This window comes from Phoxinus phoxinus (genome assembly GCF_949152265.1).
Source record: "Phoxinus phoxinus genome assembly, chromosome: 3".
Lineage (NCBI taxonomy): Eukaryota > Metazoa > Chordata > Actinopteri > Cypriniformes > Leuciscidae > Phoxinus > Phoxinus phoxinus.
In genome coordinates this window covers 18,954,461-18,979,232 of record NC_136878.1, presented here as the reverse complement: position 1 = coordinate 18,979,232, position 24,772 = coordinate 18,954,461, and the positions used below count along the sequence as shown (strand labels likewise).

General features: G+C 37.1%; 1 protein-coding gene across 10 annotated transcripts in view; it reads right to left on the bottom strand.

The window, feature by feature from the left end:
* The window catches only part of camkk1a (calcium/calmodulin-dependent protein kinase kinase 1, alpha a), a 96,107-nt gene that overhangs the window by 37,134 nt on the left and 34,201 nt on the right, over window positions 1-24,772 (bottom strand). For all 10 annotated transcript variants that reach the window (XM_079607544.1, XM_079607538.1, XM_079607542.1 and 7 more), the window contains 4 exons: window positions 20,713-20,769; window positions 8,848-9,257; window positions 2,345-2,392; window positions 2,097-2,150 (listed from right to left, as the gene is read on the bottom strand). In XM_079607544.1, coding sequence (XP_079463670.1) covers window positions 2,097-2,150; window positions 2,345-2,392; window positions 8,848-9,150 — 405 coding nt within the window. In that variant the 5' untranslated portion in view covers window positions 9,151-9,257; window positions 20,713-20,769. The remainder of the gene's footprint in view (window positions 1-2,096; window positions 2,151-2,344; window positions 2,393-8,847; window positions 9,258-20,712; window positions 20,770-24,772) is intronic.

Sequence of the window (24,772 nt, the reverse complement as noted above, 5' to 3'; positions counted from 1 at the left end):
GATTTCAGCTGTGCTTTTCTCCTGTTGTGAGAAGTGCTAGTTTGAGTGTTTGTGGCCTTTTTCTCAGCGTGAAGGAGTCTAACCAATCTCATCTGAGCTCTCTCATTAACAAAGTGCTTTCATCCAGTGAATAGACTCTCAATAGATGTGATTCGCTTTAGCACTACTCATACAATATAAAGATTGTGGTACACAAGCGCCTGTCTATCCGGCATCTCAGAGACTGAAAACACCAACAACAATGTCAATCGAGTCATTTAGGCCCTGTTTACACCTGGTATTAAGATGTGTTTTGGTTGAGCGGATTACAAATGTATGGCGCTAAATACAGGTGTAAACGGGTCCTAAAACATTTTGAGCTTGTCCACTTTCGACCACTATACTCAAAATGCATTTGACCGGATTGCTTTCGTAGACACTCATATGTTCGAACAGCCGCAAAAGACCATCTACTCTCTCCAGCTACTGCCTTAACGCATAAACATAAAGGGAAGCACTCTAGCCAGACGAGATTTTAACTTTGTCGGCTGAAGTTTGGTTTGAAGACGAAAACAAACCAGACACGATATTCTCTCACCATTCCTGATATTTAACACACACTCATAGTTCAGCATAGTCTTACGGCTGAAATGTAAGCTGCCGCTCTCTATATGTTTTTCCAATGTCTCCGGGCGAGTTCAAATGTACATTGTGCAAGCTTATTTTGTCCATTAGATTGAAAAATCTTTAAAAAATACCATACATTTACCCGACCATAGGCTCTCCCCTCGAATAAATCTGGACAGAAGTGGTTTAAAGTGGACAAAAGACAGATTAAAACACCAGGTGTAAAAGGATACGCGTCTTCCTTGACTACTCGTGATCCGATCAACCAAAATGCATCTTAATACTAGGTGTAAACAGGTTAGACTGTGTGTTTCCTTATTGCACACTTAACTGTTTAACCATATCTATAGTACATCCTTTACATACATTCCACGTAGTCTCTCCATTATCATGAGCCTGCATACACAATTCTAATACAACATGAAAATGCTGAGTAGAGTAATTTTATGTCACACTGCCGGATATTTCTAAATATTCAGCTATTCTGACACGGTTTCCGATGGTTAGCTCCCATATGCTGCCTGCATCCGCAAAAATAAGCACAGCTTTAACTTATTTTAAGCTTATTAACGTTGAAAATCTCAGTTTTTGATAACAGCTATACATAAATGTGACAAAATAATTAAGAGTAGAAAGAGAAAATATCCATCTTCCTGACGTAAAAGCTTGAAAAATGACTTATTCACTTCCTACTTATTGGCCTGATTAGCAAAACTGGAAAAGATGCCATTTAAAAATACTTTTCCATATCACAAGTATTTTGTGTCAGGTTCTAAAACAGGGCTTGGTGGCAAAATATTATTACGTCTTTTTGATGTATCTATATGTTAGGGGCAATGTGATAATAGTTTTTTTCCTTTCTTTTTTTTTACATTTTATTTCTATTCATTTTGTTCATTACAGATATGCTTCTGTATTTCAGTTCAAGATGACGATAGCTACACAGCAGGACAATTTCCATATTTTAGTTAAAAACTGCTAAATAAATAAAATAAAACATAATTGAACGGATCATGTTCTGCTTGTGTGCTCTTTGCTGTCCAGCCAATTCAATTATATGTATGAGAAGAAAATGATGAAAATAATTTGTGTCTGTCTATAGTATCTATGTGTTTGTCCGGTTACTGTGTGCATATTGTGTTTGTGGGCTGACACGAACCGCTCCAAATAAAATTAAGGACTGCTGCACATTCTTGCCATCACCGTTATATCACAACCCTCCCCCATCTGCTCTAATTTTCATTACCATTCAATCTATCCTGCATCCTCTCTGTCATGCCTTTTTCTCTTTCCAATCTCTTTTCCTCAGCATATTTTTCCTTACCTTTATTTTACATCCTCACTCACTCACAATATACACCTCATGACTATATTTAAGGCACTACTAGCATCACCATACAGGCCAACTCACCCCACCAGACTACAGCACTGCACTAGATGCAACAAGGACAACCAAATGTAAAATAATTGTTATTTTAAAAGGTACTTACATAATATTTGTCATCATCCTCGTTGTATGCCAACTTGACAACACCATATGAGCCCTTTAAGATAGAAGAAATGGATATGGGAAATAAGACAAAAAACTCCACATAGATTATGATTAGTCAGACTATGAGACTGTGCTGAGGGTCAGAAAGAGTCAGTGTCTAAATGTCTGCTATGAAACACAATTGTGATTTATATATGCATCGATTATCAAAATTATGCAATGTGACAATAATGTAGGGGGGCTCACCTTCCCAATCTCACTCTGTAACTTGTATTGGTTAAGCTGGATGCAATCCTGAAATTGTGAGAGCGAGAAAGAAGAGAGAAAAGAACAGAGACAGAGAGAGAATCGAATCAATACCAGCTGCACACACAAAGGAGCTGTGACACTATATTAATATATTGCACATCAGAGGGAACATGTAAGCCAGCTACAGGCAGACACAACAAATCTCTGCATTTGTTTCATAACCTATTCCAACAGGGAAGAATGGAAACTGTAAAAGAAAAGATTTAAAAAATAATTTTGCATCCAGGTTGACTATGACAGCAAATACTGCAATCTCAGTTTCCCCATTGCCTGACAATTGACTATTGGCAGAAAATCTAGTGATCGCTTAGCAATTTTATGTATTATTATTTCCATGGCAATGCTTGTCACGTGAAAAAAAACACCGCCACAATAGCGCCGTTTGACTGATGTATTGGTTTTATTTTAATTGTCCTTTTTTATTAAATACATAATGAAATATCTGATATTCAGATTCTCAAATACATGCAAGTTAATATATTTTGTCGGTTAACCACCTTTATAATGATCATGTTAGTTGATTTATAACCGGCGACGGGTGTAGCTGCAATTCAGAGAATTTGTCTGATTTACAACATGTAAATTCCACCACTTCTCCCTAAAGACATGAAAGTAAGTGGTCAGTAAACTGGGAAAAGAATAGAGTAAACTTTATACCTAGACAATGTGTGATTATATCAATAAAACTTGTCAATGATTATTATTGCCGCTTCCCTTGACACCAGTGCGCATTTGACAAACTATTAATGTTTTTTCCCTGTCAATACGTGTATTAAAATGTCAGAAACCTAAAATAAACATAATATGGTTGAAAACACTAAACAGTTGTCATATCATACAGTACATGACAAGTGAGCGCATCAGTCTCTGCAGATTTGAATTTAGCAGTAGATCACGCAACACACGTTCCAATAACGTTAGAAAAACAGTATGAGCATGATGCCTCTGGTGACCAGCCTAGAGTCAGCAAGCTCTGAAGTATCAAGATTATCTCTGGATTATCATTCATGAAATTATGACAGAACCATTCCACAACCAGGGTCAGAACAAGACCATTATTGAAATCTAAAAACAAAAACAGATTGTTTCATGTTAATCAGCTGGCAAGTGCAAAAAGACTTGCAAGTAGCCAAGTTGGGAAAACAATCACTATCTGGATCAGAAACCTCGGTCCATTGTGAACTGCAGAGTTTTCCCCACAGCGAGGAACATTGCGACTGCAAACAATTCTGCCCTAATAACAGAAATGTGACATTGTCGCTTTCTACTAGCTAGAATGTACTGAAAATGTTGTAGTATTATGAAGAGACTGAAAAGAGACCATGTTATTTTTAAAAACATTCGATTTAGTATAAATTATTAAAAACATCAACAAACTGTGCCATTTTCTTTTGGTTCTTTGTTCTGTTGTGCTATACTGAAAAAATGTGGTCCTAAAACTGATACCGAAAGATGGATTTACAATGGTTACATCCCTGTTCAACAACATTTCAGCAATTTCAAACAGAATAAAGCAAAGACTGAGAGGAACAGGAAGAAAGCCTGTAGAAAAAGCAAAAATGAGAAGCTGAGAGAGGAAGAACTTCACTGGGGGAGGAACAACACTGAGAATGTAATGATAGACGAGTTTGAATAGAAACATATATACAAAAAGATTTTACTAAAGTATCATTTGATACGCTGTAATCATTTTATTGTCTATTTACAGAGAATGGGGAGATAAGAAGAGGTAGAGAGAGAGAGACGGAGTGAGGGCAGAAGAGAGGAAAGTTAGACTCCTGGCTGATACAATGATACACTAAAAACTAAAATCAATTGTTTAAAAACTAAAATCAATCGTTTTAAATGCTTCAAGTAAATATTTATTCATATTGTCATGGCTTAGAAAGTAAAGAACAATAGAGCCCTTACTTGAAGCAAATTGCATACATTTTTCATAGTAGCCTACACTTTTACCATATTTAATTTCATACTTGGAGGAAGAAGAGAGTAGAAATATCCACACACACAAAAGAGGAATAGTGATGTGGGAAGTTTCTTGTTGTCAACTGTATGTTATGTTAGAGAAAGTTCAAAAGAGATAGCGGATGTTTTTACAGAGGGAAAACATTTTCAATTACATTTTCCAGGTTGGTCCTTTTTTTTCTTTTTAAACCGGATAATCTTGGGTTTAAGTAAGGTCATACCGTATGGTGCATTTAAATGTTGTACTACAATAACATCTGGGATCACAGGGCGTAAGTAGTGTAGGTTTGTGTGCATGTGTTTGGGGTTAATGCTGGAGAGGGAGCAAAGCATTTTACAGAAAGGGCATGAGAGCATCATGGACAAAGGTCAGTGAAGACAATAGTACAAGAGAACAAACTGGAAAAGGGCAAAAAGGGAAAAAACGAAACAGAGACAGAGAAAGAGCAAAAGCAAAGAGAAATATCCAGCCATATGAAACCTGACAGTCAATTATTTTGACTGCTCTGAGCTCCATAAAACAGCCTCACATTGTCAAGCTGTGACGTGCTGAGAGAGAGAGAGAGAGAGAGAGAGAGAGAGAGAGAGAGAGAGAGAGAGAGAGAGAGAGAGAGAGAGAGAGAGAGAGAGAGAGAGAGAGAGAGAGAGAGAGAGAGAGAGAGAGAGAGAGAGAGAGAGAGAGAGAGAGAGAGGAGGAGGTATACCCCAGACTTTTGAGATACATATCAGTTTGTTTTTACTCCGGATCTAATGTCCATGAATCTAGATTATTGCAATTAAAGGGGCGTGTACCTACAGTTAGTAATTAGCTTAATACATAATTTCCATTTAAGTTATTTACTCTAGGGTCACTTAGTTGTGTTTGTAATGTGGCATGTTTGTGATGTGGCTGTGTTAAAGTGCACGAGTCAGCTGCACAATGATGGAGAATTTAACAAAAAGAGTCTTTAAATCAACAAATCCAACAAAAGAACCTGCAGGAGTTCACAGGAGAAAGCCTAGCAAAATAACAACATATAGCATAGATGACATTGAAAAAAGAACTGAATGAACTGAGGGCTTAACTGCACATGGGAAGCTAATTAACAGGAACTGTGTAATTCAATAACCATAGAAACAAACTAACATCAGGAAAATTAGAACAAAGGAAACAGGAACTAGAATAAACCCAAAACTGAACATACACTTGACATGCTGTTCCTTTGAACTTTCTATTCTTTAACAAATCCCGTAAAAATCACATTTTCCATAATAAAATATAAATAGTAGGCTACAACAGTTTTCACACCAAATCAGCATATTAGAATTATTCCTAAAGGATTTCATGTGACAATGAAGACTGTAATGGCTCCTGAAAATTCAGCTTTGTCATAATTTATATTTTAAAACATATTGAAATAGAAAACAATTACTTAAAAGTGTTCTACTATTCCACGATATTAATGTGTGTGAGTGACCCAAATCTTTTGAACTGTAGTGTACATTTTATCCGCAATTACTTATTGGTCATGATTTATGCATGAAAAAGTTCCTAAACATGTTTTATGTACACATATGAGTGTATACACAGTTAGAGAATGAGATGCAATTCCCTCAAGATGCAGCATCCAGTTAACCAAATAACTAATTGTGAAGATAACGAAACTCATAGTAATATAATTTTCTCTACAGAACAATAAATCAATGGATGTGAAGGCCCTTGTCCACCAGTGACAACCATCTCACAAGCACTAATGTACATCATGGCAGAACATGCAAGAATGTGGGAAAGATATGCTGTACTGTATGAGGCTTCCTCTAACTACCTGTGATCACATCAGAGACTCACATGAAGATCCTTAGAAAACACAATAATGTTTGATTTCTTCTTATTCTTCATAAGAATGTGTGCTCAATTGCTCATTACACATTCTTTCACTTATAATACAGCTGTCAAATTATTTTTTTGTGAGAAATGAAAATCATAATTAAAATAATTATATAAGATTACTCATGATTTGTTTTGTCCCGATTAATCTCCATGAATCCATGATTAAATGAACTTGCCTCTAAATGTATATTTTATTCTTGCGAAATTCCATGCTTCCAGTCTGAATGCTTTGTCATCTTCTATTAAAGAATAAAATAATTCATAAAGATTTTACCACTAACCTGCAGTGGTCCACAAATTGACTTTTCCATAAACAGTGTATTTGATGATATTTCATACTTTAATGATTCCTCCATACAAAGACTGAAAATGACTTTATCATTGTTAAAAGCACACTTGGTGACCGCAAGGTCATGATCTGACCACTTATTGTACTACATATATTAATTAATGACTCTCTTTCTCTCTTTTTTGCTCTTCTGAGAAAAACACCCTAACCAGCCTAAACTGATTCACAGGTCTTCCATTCTGGACAAATTGGACTGGGTCGCTAATTTTAGAGGGGTGTTGTGCACTTATCATTTAGTCAGTTTGAAAGATTAGGTTGATAAGCTAAATAAGTTGAACACCAACTTAATCAGTCTAGGCTGGTTTAAAGGATTAGTTCATCCAGAAACTAAATTCTGTCATAATCGTTCCAACACCATGACACTCTTTTTTTCTGTGGAACACCAAATGCAATTTTTAATAACAAACTAAAAATGTTGCCCTTTTCCATCCAATTACAATGAATGGACACTGAAACTTTCCAGCTGAGGCCAGTAACTGTCTGTATGCACACTGGATGAAGCCAAGATACAGTACAATCACAACATCTATAGTCTGTTAGTCTGACTACACAAAACGCCACCTTGGAATTATAAGGTTCTATCTGCATTCTGACTGGTTTTGAGATATTGAGCTTTAAAGTTTTTGCATTCCATTCGACTGAAATAACCTTTTTCTTTTCTAAATAAAAAGTTAAAAATAAAAAACTTAAAAAAAAACATCACATAATGTAAAGAAGTGGTCACAGAATAAGAATATGTGAATAACTCAATTTTTACAAAAATGTCAGATAGAACCTTATAATTCCAAGGGGGCGAAAAGTCAGACGTATATGGTCAGACTGGGTTTAAAGCAGTACACTTTCAAAATGACAAATAAATGCTTTACTCCAGTTTGTTAATGTTATACAGTTATGTATCATAACTTATTTACAAATAGGACTCCTCCAGTGGAGCTCACTTACTGACTCAACTGGAGGAGTTTGATTTGTAAATATTAACAGTTTTAGTAAATAAAATACTGCAAATACTCCAGTATGAACATCAAAATGATTCAAACTACATAGCTTTAGAGTTACTCTGCGGCTATCACTGGAGAAGTGTGAGAGCAGATGAGGAGAACCCGACCAGCTGATGCTCCTCTCAGAGCAGCGTCTCATTCTTCAGACAGGCTTAAGCCAAATTAACACTCACAAACATATATCCAGGAAGGAACGGGGCCACACACACATTACAACAGCCAAACACACACAGACCACCTTTACAGGTCAGAACAAAGACATTCTTTAATAGGAGCCGGTTTTTATGAGAAGGGCTTTTTTTTTTTTTTTAAGCCTTATTAGAAGTAAGGCTATGGGTCACCACATGACCTGTCCTGGACACTAATCACAGCACAGGAAATTAGTTTTGCTTCAAATACACACACACACACACACACACATACACACACACACACACACACACACACACACACACACACACACACACACACACACACACACACTTCATGCTATGTAAGAGAGGATTTCATACTAGAAAGACAGTCAGATGTAACCTGATTTCTCATACAGTATACCATCGGCTTTCACCAAATAGACAATATCATTTAGGGTAAACATGTCTTTGATTATCTAGTAAATATTGAATTCCAAGAACCGTACAAAACTTTAAGAAATCGGTTCCATCTGTGCACAAATCTGCTGTCACTGAAGAAACACGAGCAACAAACCTTAAGCCATATATGATAACTCTGTTTGAAGAACAGGTCGAGATTTAATTCATTCTACACAAAATCTTGCTTTCAGATCTCATTTGCATACATCAGTATATGTTCAGGTTTCATGTCAGCTAAAAGTTGACCGCTATGTCATATTCACTGTGTTTTGTATGTAAAAACAGAATTAGTTTTTTGTTGTTGTTGAGAAAATATGATTTCACTGTGCAGACTTACTTTATATACTTTCCACCATTTGCCATTTCTTTTACCATTTACTTTCTTTTTTTCACCACTGTACAATTTACCTTTTTTTTGTCATGTTTTAACTATTTCTTTTTTTGCAAAACATACTACAATAGGATTACAGAATCACTAAGTTGTTATCTAAAGTAAAAATGTAAATGTTTATTTATTAAGTGTTTATATCGGCCTTTGGCCACCCTGAAGATATCGGTCATCAAAACAATCTATCAAGTCCTAAAAAAGTAAATGTAACGATCAGATGCATAATATTTCATACACAACCATTGCAATTCCATGGCAATATTTAAATGTCTCTCACCTGCGAGTCTGAGATGGACACTCGTCTGGACTCGATGGTTGGCTGTCTAGCTATTCGGGAGTAGCGCTCAGCCCCGTCGCCAGAAGATACGTACGTCCCTCTCTCCTGCAATGACATCTTCCTGCCTGACAGGTGTGGCCTCTTGGGCAGCGCTTTCTTCACACCGGTCCCATTCTTCACTACACTGGAGGTGGGATCAGACCTTAGGGACATTGCGGACATCTTGTCAGTCATTTCAGCAGTCGGGGAAGAGTCTGGGTCAAGGTCCAACCCCATGCAACCAGGATCACTGCTCATCGCCATGCCGATGCAGTATGAGGAGCTTTGAGGCAGGGAGGAGGGGTGTGTGGTTTTTTTTTACATTAAGCGTTAAACCTCCAACGTTGGCTTGCAGTTACAGGAAGCTGTGGCTATATAGACAGATATAGAGAAGAAGGAAGAGACAAAAAGAAACAATAAGAGAACGTTACTGAAACATAATTTGGACGAAACTTTGACCAACTTTACTCATTCAAGTAGGCATGAGCTGAATGCTTCCAAGATGGCTGCCGAATGGACTGACTTCCCTTAAAGACCCCTTGTGGTGAAAATCAGTTTTTAATGTTGTTTATATGTCTATGTGCTTTTTTAAATGTGCTTTAAGACAAACCATGTGCAAATTCATAAGTCAACACCATTGCTGAGTATTTTCTCCTTAAAACTCCAGTGAACCAAAGACGCAGTCTCAAAAACGCGGTTTGAAATCGCAGGCGTTTCTTACGTCGCAAACCTTCTTGTTATTAACTGCTCTGAAGCAGGGGAGTCTCAAAGAGAAGCCATGTTATCTCTGTAAAGGTTTCTGTTGATATGAAAAACCAGGTACATTTAGCAATATAGTGGGTGAATTATGTAGCCTATATGAAGTATATTACGATGTTATGATAGCTATTTGCCTTTCTCCACTGATGTTTCAAGTTGTTCAAAGCGTTTCTAAGGATGCTGATTTTTAGAAGACAGCTGTCTTGACTTTGAGGTGGCGAATGGGAACATGGTTTGTGTAACATAACACATTATTAGCTGTTTGATAAAGTAGTCAAGCAAAAGGTTAATAATATTAATTACTGTTATATGTTCGATGTTGTAGAGAGCGAAATATAAAACACATTACCATTCTGATACATCCACTTATACGAGCCAGTATATTTCACTCTTCCACTTCTTCTGAATCAGTTTCTGGCTCAAACATATATGGCTGAATTAAACCAGTATTTCCACTGGCCATTGTGCAGTGTCTACTACAGTAAAGTTAACCGAGTGGATCAGCTTTCTGAGCTCATGTGATTGAGTGGAGGTGGGGCTAATTTGCATATTCATGGGTCTATGTATACTAAATGAAGCAAGGGTGTAGACTTATTCAAGCTATTTTAAGGCATGAATAAAAAAAAATTAAAGCATTAAAGGGGGGGTAAAATACTTAGTTTCAGTCAATCTCATGTTAATCTTGAGTACCTATAGAGTAATAGTGTGTCCTTCATATCTCCAAAAAGTCTTTAGTTTCATCATATTTATAAAATAAAAATACAGCTTTCCGATTCTATCCGGAAAAAGCCGAGGTCCTTGATTCTGGGCGTGGGCGGAGCTATAGAGTCAAGCGGGAGCGCGTGATACCGTTGTACTTACATGAATGGGGTGTTTTATGACTGGGACCGCGCCAGGTTTTAATTGCAACCGGTTTGCAAATCCAGCGACGGCCTGGGCCTTGTTAATAAAACATTCGTCACTGAAATGACCAGAACACAAAACCGCACTTGCCGAACTCCTTTGCTGTCCCGGAAATACAAACTGCATCCACTGTTCCAGTAACACTGGGTTCTTTGGGAAGCTGAACAAGGTAAACTTCCCTCCCTCACATCCCAAAACACACTTTTTTGGAGATATTCTTGACATCAACCATTCCTATTTAGCGCTGCTGATGATGATTTCCGGTAGTAGCGCGTCGATAAGCGCGGTCTTTCTCTCCTCTGGTCGACGTGTGCGTGAACGCGCTTTTCCGAGAGCAATGCTCATATAAGGAGTTCCACTCTGGTCTACGTCATTAGATCTACGATAGAAAAAAACCAGCCGAAACGTGTTGCAACCCGGAAGTATGATTTTCAGCACAGAAATTCTCTGTTATTCGTTCAAAATAACTTTTCAAACTTTGGCCATTATTAGCATGAGAATCCATCTATTTAACACTGTAAACAACTCTGAATACATGAAACACCATTGTACCCCCCCTTTAAGAAAAAGCGTTTAAATATGTGGAACCCTTCGGGACCCTTGGAACTGATGTGTGAATGGTAACTGGTAAAAAGACGGAATGCTAATGCTTGTGTGAACAACACATTTGTGTATTTATTGGAAAAGTTGTTCTGTTAATTTGACAGTAATTTACTGGAACTACTGTGTGGTATAAGCTGATGGTTTAAGATGGTATAATAATATAAGATTGATCTATAAAAACAAATGCTTGCTGTGTTTTGTAAAAAGACACATGAATGAATGGTAATTTAACTGATTTTGTATCCTCATTCAATTAAATTTCATTGCTTATTCCTCATCCTTTTCAAACAAGTGGAAAAATGAAAGGCTCTGTGTGAACATTATCAGTCCTCAACTTCATTTTGGGCTCTAATGAGGGTCAGTTATGTCTTGATCATGCTCTCCGTGGCATTTTTCTGGCATTAACTGTGTGGAGGGTGTGAATATTACTGGCAGCAAGGTGCCAATGAAGTCATCCATACATGACCAGCTAATTGAAAAAAAGAAAAGAAAAAAAAAGTGTTTCTCTAAGGGAGCCCAATTTCCTCTGACGGAAGATAATTAGGAGCCACCACTGTGAACAAGAACTGCTTTGTACTCACTGACTTGTGTGTTCGTGTGTGTGTGTGTGTGACTGCGTCCTATTTCCCTCAGAGCCTTTAAACTCAAATAATCTATCTATCTGTTTGTTTGGGGATTGTTTGTGGCTGGTTAAGACAGTGACATAGTCTTTTCCTCTATCCATACACATGCTGCGTGTGAGATGGCTGCCTGAGGCCTAGTGATTAACAACACACTGCAGGGCCAGACTCAAACCCACTGCAACAGAGCTTTAGAAAGCTAACAAACCATTAGGAACCTTACAGGACCCTGAACCCAAAACTGCATGTTACGTCAAATAATAAAACAGTAAATTATACTAACATAAACAATAAAGAAATGTAGAGAAATATCACAGAGAATTAAAGTTAAGCCAGAAGTATTCACATTTGTGCAAACGTTATACAGACCGTGCAAAAGTTTGGGGTCAGTACATTTTTACAAACCTTTTTTTTTTTTTTTTACGGTTTACAATTAATACATTTTAAAAAGATACATAAAAAATGACAGAACTACCAGAAATGCAAATCTGCCAAGCTGACACAGTCATATTCCACTTCCAACATCTCCCCAGATCATTCACAGTGCATATTATCATATCAATAATCCCCCCCCCCCCCCCAAAAAAAACATAATAGAACAACAGAAATCAATAAATGTATGGCAGTCAAATATTTATCTTCTAACTGTCTGATATTCAGGACTGAGTGAATATGCAAATAGTTCACACACTGGCTGAAGCGTCCAGAATTTGCAAAGACTGAGCAGGAATAGCTGTCTGTCCATCTGCTGGTAGCAAGGGCACTGTTCGCTTCTCTAACATCAATGTCTCTCTTATGATCAGACATTGTTCGCTTCATAGAGAGAGAATCAAAGCAGAGCTGGACATCTGCTTGAGTCTTTGTTTTATAGATAAGAGAGGTGGAAATACAAAATATAGCTCTCTACATGGAAATATAGAGCAACAGAAAGCATTAGAGAAATACGTAGAAATGAATTTCATCTTCATCCATTCTCATAATATCGTTCCTCTCATCTCCCTTCATCTCTTACTGTTATTGTCTCGTTCCAATGCAAACCATTTCAGAGAATCCTCTTTGAGGGGGAATGGAGAATTACCATTGGAAAAGCAGCTGAACAATAGAAATGTCACCACAACTAAATCCTTTCTGTCCTACAGTGAGCTGGAGACACTGAGGCATGAGACAGGCTCCAGAAACAGAGCGAAATCCTGTAACGCAAATGTCAAGGGAGCCACTCTCGATTTGACGTATTTGGGACATGCTAACTTATTCTATTGCTCAAGGTTATTCAAAATATAACATGAGAGGTTTTCTTCTACAAGTGCCAAATGCCTTTTAAAACTGCCCCAGGTGAGCCTGGCCCAACAACTTAAATGAATTTATATGACTGACATTAAAATGTTCTGTTGGCCTGTACTGAACTAAGAAAGTGAAAAAAAAGAAAGAAAAAAATACAGGCGTCTGGTCTGCGTAAATATCCACTGATCTACAAAATCTCTGAACCTGAAAGAGTGACAAATGAAAAATTAATGAAACTTTATAAAATTGACATGGTAAGTTACAGACCTGATTTCTGGATTAATGCTTTGACAGTTTATCAAAACAAGAAAACCTCTAATGCTGATCTAATATTGTATCTCAATATTAAGCCAGCGTAGAACATCTATGCACAACTCAAGTGTATCTGCACATTAATTTATGAATAAATAACAAGGTGAAGGCTTGACTCATGAATTTTAATTAGTCGGACTACTGGACAGTCTGGCAACATTAACATAAACAAATTAATATTAATGAGTCAGGCCTTTAAACTAACATACTGTACTAGCCAACCTTCCTTCGAAAACTCGTTCTGGCATCACTGACTGTTTGAGCACTGGGTCAAAGCATTGTCCTTCTGTCAGGGTCAGCACTGGGGCAGTTTTATGGAAGTAAAATAATGCCAAATGTTTTTGAAATAAAAAGCCTGTTGAATTGCACTACTTGAAAAAAATATGCATTGCATTAACCATGCTTGCATTTTAAAGGGCACCTATTATGGAATTTTGAAATTTACCTTTCATGTAGTGTGTAACATAGATCTAAGTGAACAAAAACATCCTGCAAAGTTTGAAATATGAAAGTGCACCGTATATAAAGTTATTGTCTTACAAAAGTAAGAGTCGACTCGGAGTCATTTTTATGAATCGTTAGAAGACCGAAGCTTTTTCTCTGACTAGATGACGTCAACTTGTCAAGTTATTTGAATACGACACGCCCACTTATTGCGCTCCAAGGCCAGCAGGGAAAACTTGAAAACATCATGGCGACGAGACGCTGTTCTGAAGTGCGACTTATTTTTTTACAGTCTATGAGTGCGACTCAAAAGCCAACTTTTTTCATCTGCCCAAGGAGGCTATCAGCTTCCTCCTCCGTATCACAACCTGTAAGTGTTATTAATAATTGTTGCTTTTATGTTTTATGTAGCATGCTTAATAATTATTTTGTTTGTTGTGTAAGCACCGTTTAGCTTCTAGGTCTTCAATGACAATTGTATTGAGATGTGAAGTGTTTGTCGTTGTTTTCGGAGTTGTCTTAAAGAATAGAGTAATACCTCGTAGTAACGTAACTGCATTTTTTTTGTTTTGTAAAAACGTTATGTTTATGCATCGGGCTAATGCAAACAAAGACTGATTGTGCTTTTACAATATGAACTCTGGGCTATGCTCGTTATGGGTAGTTTCCGACAATCTCTGCACAGAGTATACCAATCACAACTGACTGGGTCATCTGACCAATCAACGCAGATTAGCGTCGCGCAAAGGAGGGGTTTGGAAAAATGAGTCGTTGAACGAATCATTTGGGAGTCGGTGAGCAAATCAGGTAAAAATAAATGCATATTATACGACAACAAAAGTGTTTTTTGTCATTGCATGCATGTAAAACTGTTGTTGGGAACTCCCAAAACAACTTTAGGAACATTTTAAATGTCATAATAGGTGCCCTTTAATGTATTGTATTTTTAGGGCTTGCATTTTTATGGGCTGAAATTCAACATGGTTGTATATTTAAGCTGTGAATATTTCAATTTAAAACATTTCAAACACATTTTTATTAATACAAATTCAATAATCTATATTCACCTTTCATATTTCACTTCCAAAATATTCAAACTGTTTAAAAATACAACCTATAATATTCAACAGGCAATTTTCGGTCCATTTTATATAGCTTTACAAATTCGCTTCCACAAATTCAGTGGTTCAAATTCAACAGTAAATTCAACATTGACATCCAGAAACTGCAGGAAAAGCAGTAGATTACCGAGCATACTCTCCATCTGCTGTTAGTCGCCCTCACCAGCAGGGGGTGCAAGTGCGTGTTGTTGACGAAGACCAGAGCAACAGTTAGAGCAAGCCATTCATTCATAAAAACAGATTTATAGAAATGTAAATTTGTGATTATTATGAGGGCTGTTTTTATGTTTAATTAGGTGTCTTCACGGTCCCTGTGTAGCTCAGCAGTCATATCACCCTGTAGCCCAAGATCGGTTGCCCACTGAAGCGAAGCGGGGCTGAGCCTGGTTAGTACCTGGATGGGAGACTCCTGGGAAATCCAGGTTGCTGCTGGTAGAGGTGTTAGTGAGGCCAGCAGGGGGCGCTCACCCTGTGGTCTGTGTGGGTCCTAACGCCCCAGTGTAGTGACGGGGACACTATACTGCCAAAGAGCACCGTCCTTCGGATGAGACGTTAAACCGAGGTCCTGACTCTCTGTGGTCATTAAAAATCCCAGGATGTCTTTCGAAAGAGTAGGGGTGTAACCCCGGCATCCTGGCCAAAATATGCCCAGTGGCCTCTGTCCATCATGGCCTCCTAATCAATCATCCCCATATACTGATTGGCTTCATCACTGTGTCCTCTCCACCAGTAAGCTGGTGTGTGGTGGGTGTTCTGGCGCAATATGGCTGCCGTCGCATCATCCAAGTGGATGCTGCACATTGGTGGGGTGGTTGAGGAGATTCCCCCTTCTATGTTTTGTATAAACTGTGCGAGTTTGTTCTTTTGTATCTCACTGTATTAGTCCATTAAACTACGCGTTTTATATGCTCAGCAATCCTGAATTATTGAGATAAACCCACGCAGCACATCGCCGCGATATAAAGTTAAGGCAACTAAACAACCAAGAGATAAAATATAACATTTGTTCCGTACATCAGCATCGGGAGAATAACATTATAATCTCGTTCACGGTAGAGAAAGATGCATGTAAGCACAGGGACCGTGAAGACACTGAATTAAACATAAAAACAGCCCTCATAATAATCACAAATTTACATTTCTATAAATCTGTTTTTATGAATGAATGGCTTGCTCTAACTGTTGCTCTGGTCTTCGTCAACAATACGCACTTGCACCACCTGCTGGTGAGGTCGACTAACAGCAGATGGAGATTATGCTCGGTAATCTACTGCTTTTCCTGCAGTTCCTGGATGTCAATGTTGAATTTACTGTCGGATTTGAACCACTGAATTTGTAAAACGAAATAAAATGGACCGAAAATTGCAGAATATTGAATATTACAGGTTGTATTTTTAAACAGTTTTAATATTTTGGAAGTGAAATATGAAAGGTGAATATGGATTATTTAATTTTTATTAATGAAAATGTGTTTTGAATTGAAATATTCACAGCTTAAATATACAACCATGTTGAATTTCAGCCAAAAATGCAGGCTTTTTATTTCAAAAACATTTGGCATGATTTTACTTCCATACAGTTTTATCTCAATGTCATCAGTGGATCCAGGCCGGTTTACAATGAACAAACACACACACCTGCTCAAGAAACATTTCTTATTATTATCAATGTGTTGCTTGATATTTTTGTGGAATCTGTGATACATTTGTTCAGAATTCTTTGATGAATAGAAAGTTCAAAAGAACAAAATGTATTTGAAATGGTAATCTTCTGTAACATTATAAATGTCTTTACTTTTCTTTACTGTAGCTACCAGTCAAATTGAAACAAACACTCATACTATTATGTGTCACTTTCAGCAGAAATGTGTTCAGTAATCATTCCAACACTATCTACAAGCACATCTGAAATGAATCGTTACAAGAGTGCAATGTAGCAAACACTGCATATTACATCCAGGAGACACACACCCTTGGCTTGTCAAAACCCAGTGCGCTCAGCAAAATCATGTGCAGGAGCGTACCACTATACGAAACAATTACGTTCACTGGAAACAACATGATAGTGAGTAGAGGCAAACACGCACAGCTAAATTTCTAAATGTATATATATATACCAGCTAATATATACAATTTTCTTCATGCCACTTAATGCCAGTGTTGAACAGAAAAAAAAAAAATCCTATTTTGATCCTGAGACTTACTTCCTCATGGGCAGATGGATATCTTATAATAATGTAAGTGAGACACCATAAGAGAATTCTTGGTTCATCTTTAAAAATAGAGATTTTGACTCATCCAGACACATTCTTTCGCAACCACGGAAAGTGAGAGACTAATGTTACATGCTACAAGTCTTAAATGCCCTAAAATGACTTCTATCCATATATCTTCTCATGCAATCGGTGTTGGGTGTCACTCTAGCCGCTCACGCAGATCTCTGTAACAAGAGATGAATCACTAGGCCCAAATGGAACCTGCACCTGCAATTATGTCATCTATGAATGTTTTCTTGTTTGTGTGTTTTTTCCTCTTATGATTGGAACTTAAAAGAGTTAGATAGGAGGGCGAATCTGATTCAAATTAATTTGGCTAATTTGGAAAACCTTTTAGTTCCTGTTTGCTGAAGTGTGTTAATTACATAATGAGATTAGATAATTCTGTATATTCACAGAATTATCATAATTTCACAGAAAGTGTGCAAAAAAGTGCACACATTCTAGCTTTTTTGAAAATCTTTTGGCCCAATTCTAAAGCAGGATAACACGAATCCTGCACGAAATGCAATATCAGAATGCTTTGCGGCAAAGAAAATCCAAGATGGCAGATAAAGCAAAAGTATGGTTGAGTATGCTTATAATTAATTCAATACTGAAATCTAATGATAAAAACAGTTTAATCAAAAAACTATTTAAACCAGTATCTGTAGGCGCTATTTTTTTATGCTCACAAATTATTGTGTGAGGGCATCATGCTAATTCTAGAGAGTTGGCCCACTTTGTGTCTAACCAGTGTTTAGGTGTAATGCATTACAAGTAACTTGAGTTATGTAATCAGATGACATTTTTCAAGTAACTAGTAAAGTAATGCATTAAATGTAAATTTATATCAAAATATCTGAGTTACTTTTTCAAATAAGTAACGCAAGTTACTTAGTTTTTCCATTTATTGACTGACAGCTCTTCTGTCCCTATGTTGAGAGAGATTGTGAGTAAGTGCAGAGGCGTTGTGTGTGCTGTGTGGACATGATGGTTATTGTAGTTTTAGAATAAATGTGAACATGCATTTACTCATCTCACTTGCACAAAAACAGATTCAGTATTCCTCAACATGAATAAAAACAGTGAAATGCAATCTCAGAATATTACGCAAACCTGCAATAATTAAATTGCACAAATATACTTTATGTATTTAATCTCAATTTATTAACCAATGTCTTTGCTGCTGACCATCGATGAGCCACTTCAACCATACTAATAAGCAAACATGACTTTAGATAAACCACATCTGTGTTTTTAATTTTTTAAAATTTCTATTCCTTAAGTAAGCGTGTTGAACTTTCCTCTCCTGTATCCTATTCTTCTCCAATCCAGAATGGCAGAGCCGCTGAAAGGTTTATTTTTAACTGCGCACTCTACTGTACAGGCATGAATTTGCATTTCTTTCAGCCTGAGGCTTATTCATTTCAATATTAGTGTGAAAGGGGCCTTTACATTTGCCAAAAATATAACTTTTTTTGTTGTTGTTATTAAAACACCAACAAGCAAGTAAAGCCCAGGTGAGAAAAAAGTAACGCAAAAGTAATGTAGCGCATTACTTTCCAAAAAAAGTAACGAAGTAACACAATTAGTTACTTTTTTAGGGAGTAATGCAATATTGTAATGCATTACATTTATAAGTAAGCAACATGCTAACATCAAACCCTTTTTAACACAATCTGTATGAACAAATTTGTATGTTAAACGTAGCTTTTTTAGCTCTCAAATCACGCTAAATACTTTCGAGGCTAGTCCGTTACATCGCGATTTCTCCCCATCTCCTCCCCATTCTTAGGCTATAGCAAGAGCTGACTTTCTAAACTATTCTAGACAGGCCTGTCAGCTCATGCTAAAGAGAATATAACTCACATTGTGTTTTTCATTGTGAGACTGAGTTTGCATTCACAGATGCTTCAGTTGATCTCCCAGGTGCTGGATATCCATTTCAATCCGTGACATCTGTATGCAGTGTGCAGACTTTAGTGCGCACACACACACACTTTCTTCCTGCACTGGCAGAGCTGTGCTCAAGCAGGCGTCCTTGTAGAAGCAAAGTGCATTTATGCGGCTGTTAAAGAGAGTCCCTCCGGATGAGGAGGAATTCATAGAGCAGAGTGAAGGATATGTGAAGAGGGAAAACAGGAGGAGGAGAGGTGAACGGCTGCAACGCTACATGCCCACGTTCTGCCTCCTCTCACTTCAATTCAACACCAAAGCTTTGATGCAAACTGTGAGGGAACAGCGCCCAAACGGTTCTAGTGCTGTATCAGTCAGTGGGTGGTGATCTAGAGCGGGAACCATGTGCTATTAGACAAGATAAACAGCAAACTATCGCTTGACTAAACACAGGGAGAAAGATGTGCTTCGAAATAGAACATAATAAATGGTGTGTCACCATAAACTTTAAAATCTTTTTGCAGCCTACAACAGTGGTTCTCAACTAGTGAGTGCTCTTATTGAGTCATGGCAAAAATGCTAAAGCAATTGCAACTAACTATATGATCATCCATATTTAGGACAACACAATAAATGTTTCATTTTTAAAGGGGGAAAAACGCTGTCACATTCCAGGAAAAAAAATAAATCAAGGCATCCTTAAAATAGGATACATTTAGTTGAGCAACACAATATTAAGTCTTGTTTTCTGATAAATTACTGTGAATATATATACACTGGTATATATTTTATATGTATAAATGTATTTTATAAGATAACATTTATTTTATATAAAATTATATATATTATTTATATATAAATAAATGTATTAGTTTAGTAAGTGTAAATTAATAACAGTAAATTAGTAAACATTAATACAATTTTAATTAGTAACAGTTTGGGCTGTCCAAAACGTGTTTTGTGCATTGAATTAAAACATTAAAATCATACAAAGGCTGTAAATCACACTTTTGCTTTTTGTTTATACATTTACAAAATTGCCCCTTAACCAGCTGTAGTGAAACCAGTAGCAAAGCCTAAATCAACACTTGTTTTACAGACAGTAAAGGGTAGTCGTGGTTTAACCCAGCAGAAAACATGACTGTGAGGTTTTTCATAATATCCTTTTTTTCTTAAGCATGGGGTTTGGCTAATGGCTACTAAAAAAATTGTATTAAACCCAAACTGTTTCTAGCTACTGTACAAACTGTAGCTACCGTCTGAAGAGGCCATAAACAGCTATTACTTTCCCTTTAAGAGGCTGGTGAGCGCTGAGGGAGAGTGGGAGCACTGATGAGATGAATATTGACAGGCTTTAAACTGCTGGAGCGTACGGTGATTGAGGACACAGCCAATGTACATGCAGATGAATACAAATGGGATTTCACACATGGAGGAACAGCTAGACAGATTACAGTACGAGAGTTTAATAGACGTTTAATAGAAGTAGAAGTTGCCCTTTTAGACCGATCCACAAACAACTTGATGTAATCAGGTGTAAAGTGTGATATCATAAAAGGACCCGTCAAAAATAATTGTAAAAATAAGGCAGTGATAATAAAGTGGATCTTATCAATGAAGTAGGACTCACCTCAGTATTGTAGCGTTCGACGTTTCTTCCACTAGCCTCCCTACTGCATAAAGCAACCTGTGAGTGATACAAAAAAAAAAAAACTGTATGAGTATGAGTAAATAGTATGAGTTTATGTCAACACAAGAATGCGCTCGAAAACCCGTTATTAAAAATAAATATTGGGTACCCATCCTGAAACATGAGCTTTACTTCCTTCTCAAAGTACATGTTAGCACTGCTGGTAAGACACACAAGTAATCTGAAAGTATCATCAAAATAGTATACGTTAACATATTTTGAAGGTGATCAACAGGTGATTTAGCATTTATAATCTGTATGATGGAAAATGGATAATAACAGGGCATGGGCGCAATTTACTAAGACGAATTAATAAATACACTAGATATATGCATGATTACACTCTTCTCCATCATTTGATGAATTACTGCTACCATGATCACTACAATAAGCACACAAATATTTTAAATGAAATTTCATTTACCTCCTCTTGGTACATTAATAACACTTGGTAAATAGCACTTAGTGTTGTGAATAAGATCATATCTACAGTAACTTGTTTTTATCAAAATAGTGTTAAGTCTAAAAATCAAGACTCTTAGATTATGATCTTTCTTGAGACAAGACTGGTTTTACTCAACTATGTTCAGGGAAAACATTGTGTGAAAACTGATCAAATCAATTTTGATATCAAAATTCAACATAAACTTTGAAGCCATCTTTTTTCAGTTTGGCATTGTTAGTGTGTGCAGTACTGTATACGCATTTTGAAAGAAAATACTTTTAATCACCAAGGATGCATTAAATTAATAACAATTGTCATTAAAGATGTTAATGTTACAAAAAAAAAAGCTGCTCTTGCCAAATAATTTTGTCATTTTAATACCGTAACCATGTTTAGTGTATTCTTCATTTTTAAATATCCCCTCCGGCCATCACTTTTGCCCACTGTATGCCAATGCTCATTCTAACCAAGTTTTCCTAATTACAATTATTGCATGCATAACTCGAGACAGATGGTTAACGTGGGATTTCTAAACCGTGAGAAACAGACAAGCTCAAGTGCCTTCACTCAGTAAGACAAGAATTACAGCCCTTTTTTCCACAGCAGGAATCCAGACTGCCATCATCTCAGAAGTATGATGTGGACAAAAAGACCACAAAAAGGTCAAGCACTCGGACTCCACATGCAAGAGAACCAGCCAAAACAACTTGTCTGCCTCCTCCAGAAAAGATGTTTGGGTCTGTTGACTGCAGAGAGCTCAGACATTATGTTGGCTAGGCCTGGATTTCAGAGCAAATGTTGGATGCGGCGATTGTCACAGGGCTGGTTTGCTGTCTTAAGCCAGGAGTCTTAATTTCAAACATGAAGCAACACCATTAAAACCTATTCAAGTCAGCAAGGGAACAAAACAGAGCTGCCAGCCGACTCAAGTGGGATGGGGATTTCAGAGGAGGCTGTCAGAGAATGCCAGCGTGAGAGGGTGAACGGACAAATGATGACTATTCTCAGAGAGAAACTTCAATTGTGTACGCTCTGCAGTGATAAAAGAAAGAATTGAACATATCAGCTATACAACAGAGAGAGAAAGAAAAAGAGAGACGCCCTGTTGAATATCAGGCAGGTACAACAAAGGCAACAGCTCAGAGATGGTCTCAAACCAGACACTAATTTAAACACATTACTGAAGACTGCAGGGTCCCCTCAGCAAATGGTCCAGGGCCTCTCTGGTATCCATCTACTTAAAGGGTCCCCTGGAACAATGAAATGTGAATTTAGTGGCCACTTATAAGTGACAACAGTACCTTTGATGGCTAACACAGTCTGACATGCTCATATCATCAACCTACATGAACAAGCGATACTTTATACAAACGTTCAGAGATTGTTTACATTTTTTAAATCAATTAGAATGTATATTAAATAAAACAAATGAAATCAATGATTTTGTCACAACAATATATCATTTATTAGATTGTTATTACTGGGCAAGTACTGTACATTTATACCCTTTCTGGGCATTAAAAAGTGAGTAAAAAGAAATGCTGCATTTATTTGAGCAAACATACAGTGAAAAACGTAATATTGTGAACCATTTTTACAATTTAGAACCGTTTTCGATTTAAATATAATTTAAAATGTATTTTTTCCTGTGACCATTATAGTGAAAATCATTCTAATATTTGCTGCTCAAGAAACATTTCTTATTATCATCATTGTTAAAAACAGCTGCTTAACATTTTGGTGGATTTCCCCCCCTCAGCATTCTTTAATGTTATAGAAAGTTCAAAAGAGCATCATTTATTTAAAATATTTTGTAACATTATAATTGTCCTGTCACGTTTGAATAATTTAATGCATACCTGCCTCAAATCAAATTTAAATAAATTATCAATAAAATACTTAAAAGCACTAATGGCTGCATGAGAAAAGCATGTAGCATTTACACCTATCTGGTGTGTGGCTGTTTCTACCTGTAAAACACAACACCATTAAAAATGTTCTTAAGACTTACACAAGATACACTGAAGTTCACAGTATCACACATCCAGCTAACAGCTTTAATGTCTGAAGCCCCTGGGCATGTGCTCTGACCTACAGACAGCATTAATGCTTGTTATGGCCAGACATAACAGCTTTAACTAGCATTGATGTGTGTGTGTGTGTGTGTGTGTGTGTGTGTGTGTGTGTGTGTGTGTGTGTGTGTGTGTGTGTGTGTGTGTGTGTGTGTGTGTGTGTGTATTCACAGCCAACTGTTCAACCCAAGCATCTTTTTTTCACTGTACATGTATCTTTATTTAGCTAGTACACTAATAAGAAAATACCATGATTTTAAAGGACATGTAGCATGTTAATCATTCATTATGAGGGAATGTGTTTAATGAATGTAACACTATAATCTGGTTAATTAGTATAATGGTGGACTCTTGATCTATATCGAGCCAGTACAGTGAATGAGGGAGAACTTCATTCATACAGTAATGGACAGCAGAGACTAATCCTCACTGCTGATGTGGTGTGATCAGACTGATTCATTAATCACTGCTAATCCCACACTAAGAACGGACACAATGTGAGGACAGAGAGATGGAGAGGAACAGCCTGGAGTGACAACAGGAAGTTGATGACAACCGGGAGAAAAAGCAGTGTGACAGAGGAATAGGGAACATAGGCTGTAAAACATTTAAAATTATCCTTCAAATTACAGTACCGGTACACTGTAAAAAAAATTGCTGCGATTATTTAGCACAACTTAAAATTCAACATTGTTTCAACTTTAAAAAGTATGTGTTCAAGCTTGACTTAAAATATTAAGTTTAGTTAACTTTAGTTTAGTTTGGTTAAGTTGGATATTTAAGTTATCTCAACAAATTTTAACTAATCGCAGCCACATTTTTTACAGTGTATTTACATGATATTCATCACAATTACTTTAACCACATATAGGCCTTTTAATACTTGCTGAAGCAACTTGCAAGCAAAGATGGAGTTGGTGGTGATGAAGAAAAATGTCACATTGATTGCATAGACATTTTTCACCCCGAGCCCATAGATCTCACACATGCAATTTGCAAGTAGACTGCTTCATACTTTTGTATTGTGCCTCATCTCAACTACATTTTTAAGATGTTGTCAAGTTGCTTGTTACTGCCATTGTATCAAACACATTATGGGCCCTATCTTGCACCCAGCGCAATTGACTTTGAACACCGACGCATGTATCATTCCTATTTTGCACCCGCGCACAGCGGACTTTTCCCTCCACAGACGCACGTCGGTAAATTAGGAAATGAACTTGCGCTCGCGGGGGCGGTTCAGCGCAAAGAGGAGGCGTGTTCCGGCGCAAAACTTCAATGGTGCTATTTTCCAGTTTTAGAAAGCAATTGCGCCATTAACCAGGAAAAAAACAGTCTAAAGACAGTGGCGCGTTGCGCGTTAGTGATGTGGTATTTTAAGGGCGCGTGCTTGGCCATAATGTTAACCCGCATCCACTTTGATTCTCTAATATAGCCTAAACAGATGCAGCAGTTTTCATTTTTGCAAATCATACATTATAAC